Genomic DNA, 18,116 nt, shown 5'->3' with positions numbered 1-18,116 from the left:
ATCAAATATGAATTCATTCTCTTTACTCTTAAGGGTCATTTTTCAGATGGTGGTTATTTCACTCAGTGATCATTTCATTGTCAGATATTTATTCACAGATAATAGCATGCTGCTTAATTACAGTACACAATACCTCTTTTATTTGATGAGGTCTTCCAACTTGATAGCTTGTTTTTTTAACTTGGCATAGCTGAAGATGAAGGAAATGGCAGAGGATTCATATGGAATACTTACTTTTTTTATTAAGCCAAGGATGCCCTTAACAGGGGATCCTAAATTCTTCTTTTCCTGGTTTTTCCAGCCTCTTTCCTCTCGCATGGCTTAGCCTGGTCTTTTACTGAATATTTAATTTGATGCTTTTCGGTGTTCCCTGTCCCTTTTTCCCTTTCTCCTTTTCTCTTCCTTCCCTCTTCCTGCCAGTGCTTTCAAAGGAACATAACTGTTGTTTTGAGCTTTGTCCTGCAGTTTGGAGGCAACAAGTATTCAAAATCTTGTGGATCATTCTTTGATGCAGAATGAGATTTTTTTAAAAATGCTCCAAAAATTGGGTGATTTTATTCCTGAGCGTGTGATATTACCTGAACCTTAGATAATAAAATTTATATATTTCATTTCTGTAGCATCTTTCATCCTGTTTACTTTGAAGACAATAATTGATATGTCAATATTTAGTTAGTAAAATTATGGAGTATACAGAACCTTAACACATTTGTGATCATTCATACTGGTTGATGGCACTTACATGATATTGGCACATTTTCATGTTCAAATGGGTCCTGTGCTTTTGAGACACAGGAGATTTCACAGAGATGTGAAATGGTTGTTCTTGTATACTTTTACACAGGGTAATGATTGCACAAAAGGAAAATTCACAGAAATGTTAAGATGTTTTCTTCTGAGCTTTAGGCTTCAGAATTTTTCAAATGAGATTTTACTTCAGCTGAGAAAAGCCTAAAAATCTAGAATTGAAACAAAAAATATCATACAACAGAGTTTTGCTCTTTTAGCCCCTGAGTTTTTTTTTTAATGCATTAAATATTAAACCTGCCCCACCGCCAGAAATGTCTAAATGCTATCCCAATTGTAAATCTTTAATAAGTTTAAAATTATTTTACTCCCTCTTAAGGTAATGTGTGGTCCTCTTTAAAGGAGCCAGGAGCCTATCATTAACCTCAAGACTAATCTGCTATCAGTCTGTATCAGAAATATCATGTAATTCTTATTTGTTGCTTCCAAATAGTTTACTTAACTACATGGTCTCCTTTACTGAATAAAATCACCTATCTCCTTAATACCTTTATTAGCTGGAAGAGAGACATACTATGAGTGTTAATGAGGAGGAACTACATTATTTATCCAATATTGTGGAGGTCTTGATGTCCATATTTTGCAATCCATTCACATTGATTGTGTCTGTATTTGCTTTAGCTCAAGCCTGGGAGAACATGATGAGTGCCTCAAGCCAGAGCCCTAACCCTAACAATCCTGCTGAATACTGTTCTACTATCCCTCCCTTGCAGCAAGCTCAGGCCTCAGGAGCCCTGAGCTCTCCACCTCCCACTGTGATGGTACCTGTGGGAGTTTTAAAGCACCCTGGAGCAGAAGGTAGGGGATCATGTGCTATTCTCTCTCTTTTTCCTCACCAAGTTCCTCTGAAAAGGTGCTGATGTGATTTTACATCACAAGTCTTTAACACTGCAGATAAGTCCCTTTGGGTGGTTATTAAAGCGGAAGCACAGGTGAGAAATGTCTTGAGACTATTTCTGGGCAAATAACGAATAATATTGTATTGCCTGATATTTTGGAGGCACCTCTAAAAATATGCCAATACCCTCTCCCACTTAAGAATGGAGTAATTACTTTGTTTTTACTTGAAAAGAGTTGAAGAATTTGAAGTCAGCCTGAAAAATCCTAGCCTCATACCTACCTTAGTATTCTTTGTAGGACTTTAAGAAGTGATAAAAATGAGAATTCTTTTTTCTGAACAGCCCATTCTAGTATTGATTTTTGGAATATATATTGCCATTAAAAAAAAAATCTATCCATATAAAAATGTGAAAATACTGTGTTAGGTGCACAGATCTTTATAAAATCAACCCTTAATTCTGATGATAGCATATGATAGATGGAAAATTATAGACTCAACTTATTTTAGTTTATTATGTCTTTATGATAATAGTTTTGTTAGATGAAAGGCACTTTGTTAAGTTCAGGGGATTATGAATAGCAAAAATAGCAATTATTTATTTCTTTAAAATGATCTTGTCAGTAAGTCGCCCTTAATAATTAAACTCTGTCTTCTTTCATTAATTTTATAACTTTTTTGTCTAGCAATATTCCCTTCCCCTTGCTAAAAAGCCCCCCTCCCCTTTTGAAGATCAAAAACTTCTATTGACATTATCATACTTTCCCCCATTTCCTCCTCTTTTCAGATCATCCCTTAGTCATTCTCGTGTTTTAATGAGCTCAGGTTTTCTTTCTTAAAATCTTTATCCTCTTTACGTCTTTTGTTGTTTTTGTTGTTCTTCCCTAGTTTCTCTTTGTTTTCACTGTTTGAATTGATTTTCAAAACTGGATTTGAAGAGATCGTTTTTCTGGACTGAGTTTTCCAGCTTTTCCCCATCCTTTTACTAAAATGCAGAGTACTTTCGCACTGCCAGATCAGTCTTTTTCTTTCTCAGCTACACTTCAGCCAAAGATCTGGTCAGTTTGCTTCCCAGTTCTTTCATATCTGTGCCAGCTCTTCTTTTATGAGTTAATGATTCTTCAACATTCTTCAGGGCATCTTTTGCCCTTTCAAAATGCTGTATCACTTTTCCAGATAGATACTTTATTCCTACAGAAACTTCATACTTTCTGGAGATGTGGACGTCTATTTCTAGATATTTTTTCCCTGATGTTTATTTCCTATGCACTTCAAACATTTTCCTTAGTTTATCTGTTTGTGTTAACAGGACAGAGTATGTGACAATCATAGGTGTGTTTAATATTTTAAAGCAAAGTGTTTTAAATCTTTAAAACTATGTTTAAAGATTATAGAATTAATGGATTATAGAAGTAAGGAATATATTTAGTTGTAGAAGAAAGGAATATATTTAAATGTGTATTTTATTAACTGATAACCACTTTTATGCCGTCACAGTTATGTTTATAATTATGCTAAGTAGTGGTTTCTTTGTACATCTGAAATTGGTGACCTTCTCTTCTTGGTGTTAGAAACCCTACCAATGTCACAGTGATGCCTGTTTTATTTTTCTGGCTCCTCAAGTGGCTCAGCCCAGAGAGCAGAGGCGAGTTTGGTTTGCTGATGGGATCTTGCCTAATGGAGAAGTTGCTGATGCAGCCAAATTAACCATGAATGGAACTTCCTCTGCAGGAACCCTGGCTGTGGCACACGACCCAGTCAAGCCAGCAGCTACCAGTCCTCTACCAGCAGAGGTAAGAAAATAAAACAACAACTAAAAGTGAGTACTTTCTTTTCTCAGCATTGTGCTGCCTCTGTCTTGCCTTTTTCCGGATTGAGTGACCTTTCTGTGGAACCCTATAGACTTTTGATACAGTTTCGTACATGTGTGTGTGCGTGTGTGTGCCTGCTTGTGTGTGCATTTAGGGGTAAAATAAATGTGGCAAAATCAGTTGTTCTTGTTGCTCTATATTTGGAAGTTTTTTCAGGAGAAAGCTTCTTATAAAGATTGTTCTTGGGTGAGCTCAGCCTACCACTGTAGCTAGAGGTTGTGCTGGGGGGAATCCTGGTCCCTTGATACACATATACATGTGTGTTCAGTCACTCAGCCATGTCTGACACTGCAGCCTCATGGACTGTAGCCTGCCAGGGTCCTCTGTCCATGGAATTCTCCAGGTAAGAATACTGGAGGTGGTTGCCATGCCCTCTTCCAGGGGATCTACTCGATCCAGGGATTGAACCTACATCTCCTGCATCTCTTGCGTTGCAGGCGGATTCTTTTGCTGTCAAGGCACCAGGGAAACCCTGGTCCCGGGATACACAAGCTTTTTAAAATCATATTCCCCAGGTTCTGTGATAGCCTCCAAGAAGTTGCTGTGGTGAGGAAGGGCCAGGAAATAGGAAGATGGCTGAGGAATTAATCTGTCCCTTTGTCTTCAGTCTGAGTATCTCTGCTCTTTTCTGGTCTATCTGTAGCGTTTCCATGTAAGATTTTTAAAAAGGGATTCTGAAGCTTAAAAATAAGTTGAAAATCCACTGACTTAATGGGTGAAAGATTAATTTAGTTTATCTGAGGAAATGAGCTCATACTGTGTGGTCACATTCACTTTGTCTCTAAGGATATACTGGTCACAATTTGGAGGTTTATTTTCAGAAGGGGACAAATATTATCTTCATTTTTTTTGAGTCCGTGAAGAATAGAGCCACCTGGGACCATAATTAGAAAGTATACACATAGGATTGTTTATACAGTGAGTCCTGATCGTGTTACTATTTGCCCATTTAATACGGTGGTCAAGATTACAATAAGGTGATTAATTCCAGCTATGTGTGTTTGTCTTTTTTTTTTAAGTAAAGTAAGAGGATCAGAATTTGGATAATGTTGCTAGTTTTCAAGTTTTTATGGTTACTATTTATTTATATTTATGTTCAGTAATATTTTTCTAGAAATTTACATGATTTTTGGATTTGGTTGTAGTTGAAATTGCATGTTATTAAGATTAAATTTATTGACACACAGAGCTAAGTTTCCTTTTTGGTGAAAGTACAGTAAACCATGTCACTGTCTTCAAGTATTTCTAAGTCTGTTTGGGGGATTTTTCTATGGCTGCAGAGGACAGTAGCAAGAACTATGACTGATTCTTCTTTGCATCTATACAATGACTTTGTCAAGAAAATGTATTTTTCCTACAGTTGTTTATGTGGAAATATTTCAGACCCACAGCAGAGCTGCAAGAATAGTACGTGGATGCTGATTTACTCTTTAGCCATGGTCACCCGTTGTTGCCATTTTGCCACATTTGCTTTACCTCTACACACACACATACGTTTTTTTGAGGAACCATTTGAGGATTAATTGCAGCTTGTCACTTTAATACTTCAGCCTATGTTTCCTGAGAACAAGTCTTTTTTTTTTTTTTTACTTAAGTACAATTACATGAGAAACAAATTTAACATATAATTCTATCATCAAGCATATTGTTCATATTCAGATTTCTCCAGTTGTTCCATGATGTTCTTATTCTCTTATTTATACATATGTATGTATATATATTTTATATATATAATTTTTTATTAAAATATATATTTTTTATTTAGGATTCCATCAAGGATCACAGTTCTATTTAGTTCTTATGTTTCTTTGATTTTCTTTCATTGAGAACAGTTCTCCCACTTTTTTTTTCTCTTTCACATCATTAATATTTTTGAAGCATTTAGGCCATATTTCGTGTAAAATCCTTAATTTGTGTTTGTTTTTGCCCTCATAAATAGTTTCAGTTTAAATATTTTCAGCAAGAATGATACTATCATAAGTGATGGTCATTTTTTACTGGAACGCATCGAGAATTGGTTAAATTGATGTCTCTTGTGTATGTCCACTGCAAAAGTAGCTTTTCCTCTTTGCAATTAAAAAGTAAAATGAGGGTGATACTTTGAGACTCTGGGTGTCCTGTTCTCCTATAGTCTTTCAGCCAATGATCTTATTGCCCTTTGAGACAATCTTACCTGAATCAGTGATAACTATAGTGATTACTGAGAAAAGATTATAGTGTTTTTCTTTCTGTGAAACTTATGTGATAGGTTCTTAAAACATAAATTTTTTGAATGAATGAGCTAGCTCTAGTGAATGACTGTTTTAGTGAAACAAAGTTCAGGTCATTAAGATAAACTAAAACAAGTTAGTTATTTCTGTCCTCTCACATTGTTCAATACTCTATTTTAATGTTTGTCTGATAAAATGAAGGGAAACAAATTCTTTAAGGCCAGAGTTGAATATATTTTTTTCATTTTTATGACCTAGTAGAGTGCCTGGCACTTATTTAAAAGATGCTCAGTAAATGAAACAAATTTCTTTTCACAGATATTTAAATAGAGGCCAGGTGACTATTTCTTATAATATTGAAAGGTGGATTTATGTATCATTAAATAACAAGTTGAATGAGGTTACTTTATTTCCTGTATTAGCCCTTTAGATCCATAATGTTTAGCCAATAAAATTTTCCAAATTTCATTATAGAGTGGTGTACTGAGAACACTGCAAAATTTTTAGCAAAAACCCACTAAAAACTTATAGTCCTAAGTTATAGTTAATATAGACAAAAATACATTAACACCTGGGTGTTTCTTTAAATTTTTATTCAAGTATTTTATATATATATTTATATATATATATATATAAAATGAAGTGCTTAAGGAGCATTAATCTTTGGGATAACATCGATGAACATACATATATGTGTGTGTGTCTCTATATATACATATGGACACACACATGTAACCACCACCCAGGTAAAGATACACATATTTCTGTCACCATAGAAGTTTCCTTCATGCCCTTTTTCTGTCAATACCTTCCCCCTTCCCCCCCAACCCTGGAAAATAAACATTATTCTGGCTTGTATCACCACAGATTTGTTTTGCCTGTCTTTGAATTTCATATAAATGGAAAAATATAGTATATAATGTTTTGTGTCTAGCTTCTTAAACTCTAATTAATGAGATTTATCCATGGTGTGTGCATCAAAAGTAAATTTTTTTTTTTATTGCTGAGTAATGGAGAAGGAAATGGTAACCCACTCCAGTATTCTTGCCTGGAGAATCCCATGGATGGAGAAGCCTGGTAGGCTACAGTCCATGGGGTCGCAAAGAGTCAGACACGACTGAGCGACTTTACTTACTTACTTACTTACTTAATGTTCCATCATATGGCTATGCCACAATTTATCTGTTTTCCTATTAATAGGCATTTGGATTATTTCCATATTTGGACTGTTTGAATAAAGCTGCTATAAACATTTTTAAACATGTTAAACAATTTTTATGTGCTTTTCCTTTAACTCTTTTAAAGCTTTCTTTTTTAACAGTTGAAGTATTATTGATTAACAATGTTGTATTATATATAGCAAAGTGTATAAAGTGTACAACAAAGCGATTCATTTATGCATATTATCTATTTATATATTCTTTTTCATATTCTTTTCCATTATAGATTATTACAAGATACTGACTATACAGTAGGAAATTGCTGTTTGTCTATTTGATATAAACTAGTGTGTATATGTTAATCCCAAACTCCTAATTTATCACCTCCTCCTTTCCCCTTTGGGGAAAGCTTGTTTTCTAAGTCTGTGACTCTTTCTGGTTTATAAATAAGTTTATTTGTATTACTTTTTTTAGATTCCATATATTAATATGTGACATTTGTCTTTCTCACTTACTTCCTTTAGTGTGATAATGTCTAGGTCTATCCAAGTTGCTACAAATGGCATTATTTCATTCTTTTTTATGGCTGAGTAGTATTCCTCTCTGTGTGTGTACACATATGCGCATGTGTGCATGATTCTTTGAGACTTTATGGACTATAGCCCACCAGACTCCTCTGTCCATGGGATTTTCCAGGCAAGAATACTGAAGTGCGTTGCCCTTTCCTCCTCCAGGGATCTCCCTGACCCAGGGATTGAACCCATGCCTCTTATGTCTCCTTTACAACTAACACCACCTGGGAAGCCCTCTGTGTGTGTATGTGTGTGTGTGTGTGTATATGTATCTTCTTTATCCATTCATCAGTTAGTGGATGCTTAGGTTGCTTCTGTGTCATGTCTTGGCTACTGTAAATAGTACTTAAAGCTTCTGTTTCTTGCTTAAGTTGTGAAGCATATAGAGAGTTCAGTTCAGTTCAGTCGCTCAGTCGTATCCGACTGTTTGCAACCCCATGAATCGCAGCACGCCAGGCCTCCCTGTCCATCACCATCTCCTGGAGTTCACTCAAACTCATCTCCATCTAGTCAGTGATGCCATCCAGCCATCTCATCCTCTGTCGTCCCCTTCTCCTCCTGCCCCCAACCCCTCCCAGCATCAGAGTCTTTTCCAATGAGTCAACTATTTGCATGAGGTGGTCAAAGTACTGGAGTTTCAGCTTCAGCATCATTCCTTCCAAAGAACACCCAGGACCAATCTCCTTTAGAATGGACTGGTTGGATCTCCTTGCAGTCCAAGGGGACTCTCAAGAGTCTTCTCCAACACCACAGTTCAAAAGCATCAATTCTTCAGTGCTCAGCTTTCTTTACAGTCCAACTCTCACATCCATACATGACCACTGGAAAAACCATAGCTTTGACTAGACGGACTTTTGTTGGCAAAGTAATGTCTCTGCTTTTGAATATGCTATCTAGGTTGGTCATAACTTTTCTTCCAAGGAGTAAGCGTCTTTGAATTTCATGGCTGCAGTCACCATCTGCAGTGATTTTGGAGCCCCCCAAAATAAAGTCTGACACTGTTTCCACTGTTTCCCCATCTATCTGCCATGAAGTGATGGAACCAGATGCCATGATCTTCGTTTTCTGAATGTTGAGCTTTAAGCCAACTTTTTCACTCTCCACTTTCACTTTCATCAAGAGGCTTTTTAGCTCCTCTTCACTTTCTGCCATAAGGGTGGTGTCATCTGCATATCTGAGGTTCTTGATATTTCTCCCGGCAATCTGGATTCCAGCTTGTGCTTCTTCCAGCCCAGCATTTCTCATGATGTACTCTGCATATAAGTTAAATAAGCAGGGTGACAATAGACAGCCTTGACGTACTCCTTTTCCTGGAACCAGTCTGTTGTTCCATGTCCAGTTCTAACTATTGCTTCCTGACCTGAATACAAATTTCTCAAGAGGCAGGTCAGGTGGTCTGGTATTTCCATCTCTTTCAGAATTTTCTACAGTTTATTGTGATCCACACAGTCAAAGGCTTTTGCAGAGTCAATAAAGCAGAATAGATGTTTTTCTGGAACTCTCTTGCTTTTTCCATGATCCAGCGGATGTTGGCAATTTGATCTCTGGTTCCTCTGCCTTTTCTAAAACCAGCTTGAACATCAGGGAGTTCACAGTTCACTTATTGCTGAAGCCTGGCTTGGAGAATTTTGAGGATTACTTTACTAGCATGTGAGATGAGTGCAATTGTGCGGTAGTTTGAGCATTCTTTGGCATTGCGTTTCTTTGGGATTGGAATGAAGACTGACCTTTTCCAGTCCTGTGGCCACTGCTGAGTTTTCGAAATTTGCTGGCATATTGAGTGCAGCACTTTCACAGCATCATCTTTCAGGATTTGAAATAGCTCAACTGAAATGCCATCACCTTCACTAGCTTTGTTCGTAGTGATGCTTTCTAAGGCCCACTTGACTTCACATTCCAGGATGTCTGGCTCTAGGTGAGTGATCACACCATCGTGATTATCTTGGTCGTGAAGATCTTTTTTGCACAGTTCTTCTGTGTATTCTTGCCACCTCTTCTTAATATCTTCTGCTTCTGTTAGGTCCATACCATTTCTGACCTTTATCAAGCCCATCTTGCATGAAATAGTCCCTTTTAATAGCTCTCTGAGCATATTCTTTTAAGTTGTTAATTAAGTGAATTTAAACCCACTCAAGATGTATTCTGCAATGTTATACTTTATTAAGTTTAGTTAATGTGATCTTCATATTGATGCAAAGAAAAATAACTTGAAGTTTAATTTCATTACAAAGTAAATGAAAACTATTATCAAAGTTAATTTTTAAAATTACAATATAATATATATAACATAAAATTTGCCATTTTAGCCATTTTAAATTACATTTACATTATTGTATAACCATCACCCCAATTCTCAAAGTTACTTTGAAAAAGGCTATCACTAAGACTTTAAGTAGATCCAAAGGTGTAAATGTTCAGAAAGTATGAGATAATATTGAAATTTTGTTTCTGTTGCCACTGCTGATTTAAAAAATATTTTTCTTTTATGGTAAAAGAAACCTTGGTAAAGGAAGCTTTCTCTCATTACTATGATTTGGTGATACCAAAAGGAGAAACATACAACTGTATACATTTTCACGTTTTCGTTCATAGTTTAAGCCCAGCCCTTGAGACCTGCAGGTTAATGAGTATCTTATCCTATGTTTCAAGAAGTATGAATTTGAAGTTTTCACTTAAATTCCCATTTGTAGTCTTGACTATATCCTGCCAAATTCTTGAACTCTCTGTAATGCTGTCTATGCCAATTTACTTTTCCTAGACGAATATTTCTCTGTTCTCTGGAAGTATAACTCAGGTCGGAAGTCCTGTTGGCAGTGCAATGAATCTTATTCCTGAAGATGGCCTTCCTCCCATTCTCATCTCCACTGGGGTGAAAGGAGGTATGTAGACTTAGATGTTTAAACAGGGATAGTTATACATGCAAAATGTTGCCTTCCAATTAAGGAAATGAGAGAGAATTCAAGTGATAACCTCCTTTCTCTTTTCTAGCAACAAAAAAAGTGATTATTCAGTGCCATGAAAAGCACTGTTGCTGTTAGCGATTGTTTTAGAGGATTTATTTATGTTTTTATGTTATAATTTCATTTGTTGAAAGGATATATTATTTTTAATTGTAATATAAATGTAGCTTATTGGCAGTTCGTTCTTTATATTTCAAAACATATAATACCCTGTGAAGAGTTGCTCATAGTTCTAGGATTGACCCACGTTATACAGTCAGTATATTCATTTAACTTTTTGTTTTGAGTAGAATATGCATTCAGAAATGTATATATAATAGGTGGAGAGCACAGAACATAAGTAGCAATTTTCTGTTAAAAAATATTTTTAGTGAGCCCTGGTAAGAAGCTAAGTTACTACTCAGTCAAAAGAATGCTTATCTTTATGTGAAATTTTCTTGTTGATAGATCCAGATCAGCATCCAGTCAGTACATTTTCAGGAGATGGTTTTTTCCTATAATCTTTCCTCACTTTTGTCCTAGTCTTTTACCTTGTCTTCAGTTTTTCTCACCTTTATTTAATCTTGCACATTGGTGCCAGTTATCTTTTATTTTTTTTAAGTACAGTTGATTTACAATGTGTTAATTTCTGGTGTACAGCAAAGTAATTCAGTTGTACATGTGTTTTTGTGTATATATATGTGTGTGTGTTTGAGCGTGTATATGTGTATATATATATATATACATATATACTTTCTGATATATTTTCTATTATGATTTGTAACAGGACATTGAATATAGTACCCTGTGCTATACAGTAGGACCTTGTTTTTTTATCCATTCTATGTATAATAGTTTGCATCTGCTAGTCCCAAACTCCCAGTCCAACCCTTCCCCACACTCCCATTTCCCTCGGCAATGACAAATCTGTTTTCTATGTCTGTGAGTCTGTTTCTGTTTTGTAGAGAATCTACATATAAGTGATATCATATGGTATTTGGCTCTTTCTGACTTGCTTCGCTTAGTATAGTAATTTCTAGGTCCATTCATGTAACTCCAAATGGCATTATTTCGCTTTTTTTTTATAGCTTAGTAATATTTCATTGTGTATATATACACCATATCTTCTTTATCTGTTCCTTTCTCAATGGACATTTAGGTTGTTTCCATGTCTTGGCTATTTTAAATGTTGCTACTCTGAACATAGGGGTGCGTGCATTTTTTCAAATTATAGTTTTGTCCAGGTATATGCCCAGAAGTTGAATTGCTGGATTATATGGCAAATCTGTTTTTAGTTTTTTGAGGAATCTCCGTAGTGTTCTACATAATAGCTTCACAGCCTCTCCAGGATTTGTTATATGTAGACTTTTTAGTGATAGATAGCAATTCTGCCTGGTATGAGGTGGTACTTCATTGTAGTTTTGATTTGCATTTTTCTATGAGTGATGTTGAGCATCTTTTCTTTCATGTGCCTATTGGCCATCTATATGTCTTCTTTGAAGAAATGTCTCTTTAGGTTTTCTGCTCATTTTTGATTGGATTATTTTTTGTTACTGAGATGTGTGAGCTGTTTGTGTATTTTGGAAATTAAGCTCTTGTTGGTTGTATCATTTGCAAATATTTTCTCCTAGTCTGTAGATTTCCTTTTCATTTTGTTTATGGTTTTCTTTGTGATGCAAAAGCTTATAATCTTGCTTAGGTCCAGTTATTTTTTTAAGCATAGATATTATCATATACTATTCATGCTTAGAAAATTCAGTTGGTTCCCAATGCCTTCAGGATAAATTACTTCCTTTGAAGTACAGTGTTCTTGGTAACTTTATCTCAATTTATCTAATTTTATTTCCAGCCAGCACCCTAGTACTTTACAGGCATACTACAGATTATTTGCTATTTTCTGAATGTTCACATTTCATACTTCCATGCTTTTTCTTATGGTGTGGAATAGTGGGAAGAACATGGACTTAATTAAGAGCTGGAAAAGCCTGAGTTTTAATTCCAGTACCAGTCCATTCTAGCTCTGTGATCCAGTGAAAGACGCTCAGTCCTGTCTTACTGTTTGCAACCCCATGGACTATACAGTCCATGGAATTCTCCAGACCGGAATTCTCCAGGCCAGAATACTCCAGGCCAGAATACTGGAGTTGGTTGCCATTCCCTTCTCCAGGGGAATCTTCCCAACCCAGTGATCAAACCCAGGTCTCCTGCTTTGCAGCCTGATTCTTTACCAACTGAGCTACCAGGGAAGCCCAAGAATACTGGAGTGGGTAGCCTATCCCTTCTCAAGCAGATCTTCCTGACCCAGGAATCAAACCAGGTCTCCTGCATTGCAGGTGGACTGTTTTATCAGCTGAGCTACCAGGGAAGCCATTATGATCCAGTGGGCAAGTCATTTATCTCTCTTGAATCCTTTTCCTATTTTTTTGTTTTCTTTTAAATTATGTAACTATACCTACTTAAGTATCATTATGAATACTAAATTAAATTTCATACCTGAAAATACATAATAAGAAAATTGGTACAAAGTAGGCATGTAATAAATATTTTTATTATTTTCCTTTCTTCTCTCTAGAATAGAATACCCTGCTATATGCCAGTCTCCTGAGTAACTCCTCAATCTTTCAAAATCCATATTAATGGAAAACTTCTGTGAATCCTAGCTTGGATGTCTTTGTAGTAGTGTTTTACATCCTCGTCTCTGTTTAAATAGAAATTCTTGTAGGCTATTACTATATTAACATATTTTTCACTGTAATTTACATACTATATAGGTCTGATTCTTTCACCTAAACCATGAATTCCTTCAGTATGAATTCATATTTGTGTCTTCTGTTCTGTCATGGTGCTGGGCTGAATATATCATACTGTCAAATCCAGCTTGTGTCTCAGATGCTTCAACAATGAACTTTCACAATGAGTTAAGCGTTCTTTTGTTTGGATAATGCTTCTTTACTAGAACCATCTAAAAATATTCTTTTGTAAGTAAATTTGCCACTTAGGTTTCAAATTTGGGTTATTTTAATAAATCTTAAATTAATAAGAAATTAACTTGGCTCCTATTGTTAAAATAAACAAGATTGTGTTTTCATTTCACATGTCATATGTGAAATTCTTATTATGATAGTTGGAGGATTTTTGTTAACTTAAAGTGTTGTTTTTAACTGTGATATAAACCATTGTGTGGAGAAGTCTAAACATAGGACAACTGTGTTACCATCCAGACTGGACTGGATCACTTTTGAGAATGAAAGGGGCACTATTAATATGACACTGGGGTAGCAGATATAAACCTGTGTTTGCCTATCTGTAAATCAGTTACTTATTCCTATGAATAATGAGGCCATTCCTCTATCAGAGTTGTTTCTTGATTCGTCTCTTTAACCAGTCTCTTACATTGTTTTCTCCCTTTCCAGACTATGCTGTGGAAGAGAAACCATCACAGATTTCAGTAATGCAGCAGTTGGAGGATGGTGGCCCTGACCCACTTGTATTTGTTTTAAATGCAAATTTGTTGTCAATGGTTAAAATTGTAAATTGTAAGTTGAAAATTTGTTTTTTTTTTTTAATTAAAATGAGGTCATAGATAATAAAGATTTAGATTCATTACACACAAGTATTTTTAATGAAATAAATCCTTAACGAAAACTGGTTGCTGAAGAAGTTGGTTTGTATAAAATTATATATCCTTGAGGACAACTGTGGGACTGAGACTCTTGTTTTTAATCAAAGGAGTGAGATAAGTGAATTCTCCATGGAGGAAAGCCAGATGGAACTTCTGAGTTAAGTTCTTCCTGAGATGAGTATGCCAAGTCACAACTCACCACTTGGATAACTAGAGGTGGATAAATTATCCAGGGCGATCAAGTTATACATGCTAGGTTTAAATCTCAGAAACATTTAATCATGGTACAAAACCTTATTTGGAAAAAAAAAAAACAAACAAACCTTATTTGGGAGTAGTGTTAACTAACACATAGTAAAACTTCAGTGTATCACAAGTTAGAATTCAGAAGAAACTTCTCAATTCTTGGTGCTAGTTTCTTAGGCAACAGAATGAGAGAGAGGACAGTAACTTCAAATCTTGGTTCCAGTATCATACTGGAAAATGGAGAATGCATTTATCCTGGATGAATGTTAATAGGCAGAGTTTTGGAGAGATGAAGAAAGCATTGGGGAACAGTCCTCCAGTCTCACTGTGTATTGGCTTGCCACCTTTCCGTCTAGGATCAAATTTTTAAATAATTCGCTTGCAATTTCAGTTTACCATATCTAGCTTATATACTTTGAAAATAGCTAGTCTAGAATTCCTTAAGTGTGCACCATCTTAATATAGTTGGATTGGGCACCTTTTGTTTGGTATATAAAGAAACAATTCCCAGAGGGAAAGAAAGATCTTTTATTAGTGTTGATTTATATCATGATATCCATAATTTTATTTGAACCCGCTTTCAATTCCATTGAGAATCTTGTGTTGAAGTACAAAGAATAAAAGTACCATGGACTGAACATTGTTTTGAACTACATATAGCTTGTGGTGGTGTGGCTCTGCATAGCCTTAAGGTGAAGAAGTGGAAGTAATTAGTCCAGAAAAGCCATCCATTTCACCACTTGGCTGTCTGAAACTTTCTTCCAGGAAAGACTATAAATAGCCAGACTCTTTCAATCACAGTTTAAATTTAATAAGTGTACAGCAAAATATATTTTCTGTAGGCCACAGCCTGAATCCAATCTGTTTGCTGAGAGCCAGAGGCACTGGTATGTTTTATTTTCTGCAATATTCCTTTGGCTCAGTAGTGACAGTTCACAGTTGAATTACACAAAGTCAGTGGGATCTATTTTATTCTTTGGTGTGTTAAAACAGAGAGTTCCGTGGATTTCTTAAGGGTAAGGATTGAGAAGAAGGTCTTCATTTGTATATTTTTATTTCATTTGTAGATGTGAACAGGAAGTGCTGGTGTTTCACAACAAAGGGAATGCATGCAGTTGGTCAGTCTGAGATAGTCATTCTTCTGCAGTGTCTACCAGATGAAAAGTGTTTGCCAAAGGATATCTTCAGCCATTTTGTGCAGCTTTATCGGGATGCTCTGGCAGGTGGGGATACTTTATAAGTTTGTCTGCACCCTTTATAGTTGATAAAAAATTTTGGACTCAGATGGAAAATAATAGTCTTTAATTTAGAAGCCTGGCATTGGACTTTGGAATTATTGGCAAGTTAGAACTTGGCATGGTTTGAGGAAGTTATAAATTTTAATACTTTATCTAGTGTAGTTGTTATTATTTTACAAAGACTGTAATCAGAGTTGTAAGATAATCCACTGGCCACAATGTAAAAAACTTTTCCTTTGATTGGTTTAGGACACGATATTGTTATCTGGTAGAAGGAAGGATAATGATAACTTGCTAACTTGTTTAATAATATTCATATAATCATAATGTAGATATTCATTTAATTTTCAAGTTTCAAAAACCGCTGGCATGGGTGACTTTATTATGATTTCAAAGTAAATTATAAATATTACTAACTGTAACAATATGAAAGTAAATGCATAGCTATTAGAAGTTCAAAAGACTAAATATACTAATATAAAGATATACTATTAGAAATTGAGAGAGAGGGAATATATTTAAGTGTATGTTAATAGTAGAGAAATTTAAAAAAAAGTGCATAATACTTTATGTGCTATGTCTATTTTATTATGAATCCCATATTTAGATAATCAAGGTAGAAGCTTACTATATTATTTCACTATGATTTTTTAAAAAATAAATGGACACATTATATGTGTTCTATGATCTTGATTCATTATTTTTCTTCTCTTATGGTACATTGTGTGGAATTGGCAAGTCATATGTTAAATTTTCCTTCAGTGTAAAAACCTTAAACACTCTATCCCTAGCTTAGTGGTTTCTCTGCTATATGTCACTCAAAAGACTAAAGAAGCCCTTATATGAACTGTCTTTATAATTCTTTTATGAATTTTTAATCTAAACTACATGTATTAATAATAATGTATATATCGAAGAAGGCAATGGCACCCCACTCCAGTACTCGTGCCAAAGAGTCGGACAAGACTGAGCGACTTCACTTTCACTTTTCAGTTTAGTGCATTGGAGAAGGAAATGGCAACCCACTCCAGTGTTCTTGCCTGGAGAATCCCAGGGATGGGGGAGCCTGGTGGGCTGCCATCTCTGGGGTCACATAGAGTTGGACACGACTGAAGCGACTTAGCAGCAGCAGCAGCATATATGTATATATGTGTTTATATGTTTCTCTTTTAGCGTATATAAAATTTTTGGTTACACGTAACCATTTATCCTTTCCACAGTGAGGGGGAACATGGTGGTTTGTGAGAAGTGACATTCTGAGAGTTTCAGGATGCCTACTGGTTATTACAGGGCATGGGAAAGTTATTTCTCCCCATCTCCCCTCCCTTCCTCCATGTCTTATACTTACGTTTTGCAAACAGACACTCAGAACATGAATTTGAATGAAACAGGAATTATACGTACCAGATTTTTTTTCTGGAGTTAGTCTTCAGTTATTTCCCTCTTTTACTTAAAAATCTTTCTTGGCTTCATGTTACCTTTAGAATAAACCGTGTACTCTGACATTCAGTGCTGTACATATCTGATCCTCTATTTTCAATCTCATTTCCCACTAGTAATCTCCTTATGCTACCATTGAAGCCAAACTAAACATTTCTTGGTTTGTTACACATTTGGTTGGCCAAAAAATTTGTTTGGGTTTTACAGAAAACTGGCTTAAAACTCAGCATTCAGAAAACTAAGATCATGGCATCTGGTCCCATCACTTCATGGCAATTAGATAGGAGAAAAAGTGAAACCAGTAACAGATTTTATTTTCTTAGGCTCTAAAATCACTGTGGACAGTGACCGTAGCCACGAAATTAAAAGATGCTTGTTCCTAGGAAAAAAAATCTATGACAAACCTAGACAGCATATTAAAAAGCAGAGATATCAGTGTTGGACAAAGGTCTGTATGGTCAAAGCTGTGGTTGTTCCAGTAGTCATGTTCAGATGTGAAAGTTGGACCATAAAGAAGACTGAGCACTGAAGAAATGATGCTTTTGAAGTGTGTTGCTGCAGAAGACTTTTGAGAGTCCCTTGGACAGCAAGGATATCCAACTAGTCAGTCCTAAAAGAAATCAACCCTGAATATTCATTGGAAGGACTGATGCCAAAGCTGAAGCTGTAATACTTTGGTGAAGAGCTGACTCAATGGAGAAGATCCTGATGCTGGGAAAGATTGAGAGCAGGTGGAGACGGGGGTGACAGAGGATGAGATGGTTGGATGGCACACTGACTCAATGGACGTGAGTTTGAACAAACTCTGGAAGATAGTGAAGGACAGGGAAGCCTGGCGTGCTGCAGTTCATGGGGTCAGATACAACTTAGCGACTGAACAACAGCAACCAGTATTCTTGCTGGGAAATCCCATGGACTGAGGAACCTGGCAGGCTATAGTCCATGAGGTTGCAAAAGAGTCAGACACAACTTAGTGACCAAACAACAACAAGGCTTAGGAGAAGAATTGCTTTTTTATAGGGAACGGATATCTGCAACATTATTAGGTGATGCTAAACTAAGGTCCGTTTAGTCAAGGCTATGGTTTTTCCAGTGGTCATGTATGGATGTGTGAGTTGGACTGTGAAGAAGGCAGAGCGCCAAAGAATTGATGCTTTTGAACTGTGGTGTTGG

At 35.9% G+C, this 18,116-nt stretch overlaps 1 protein-coding gene across 2 annotated transcripts in view; it reads left to right on the top strand.

Annotated features, from left to right (window-relative positions):
* ZFYVE9 (zinc finger FYVE-type containing 9) overlaps positions 1–18,116 on the top strand; it is a 103,419-nt gene that overhangs the window by 34,120 nt on the left and 51,183 nt on the right. The window contains exons 4-8 of one of the 2 annotated variants that reach the window (XM_068963562.1): positions 1,429–1,605; positions 3,269–3,438; positions 10,217–10,337; positions 13,811–13,933; positions 15,333–15,488. In XM_068963562.1, the coding sequence (XP_068819663.1) occupies positions 1,429–1,605; positions 3,269–3,438; positions 10,217–10,337; positions 13,811–13,933; positions 15,333–15,488 (747 nt within the window). The remainder of the gene's footprint in view (positions 1–1,428; positions 1,606–3,268; positions 3,439–10,216; positions 10,338–13,810; positions 13,934–15,332; positions 15,489–18,116) is intronic. The other variant, XM_068963563.1, reaches the window with a different exon arrangement.

Source organism: Capricornis sumatraensis, chromosome 2 (assembly GCF_032405125.1).
Source record: "Capricornis sumatraensis isolate serow.1 chromosome 2, serow.2, whole genome shotgun sequence".
NCBI lineage: Eukaryota > Metazoa > Chordata > Mammalia > Artiodactyla > Bovidae > Capricornis > Capricornis sumatraensis.
Note: the sequence above shows the minus strand (reverse complement) of the source record. Positions and strands in the feature narration are given on the sequence as shown.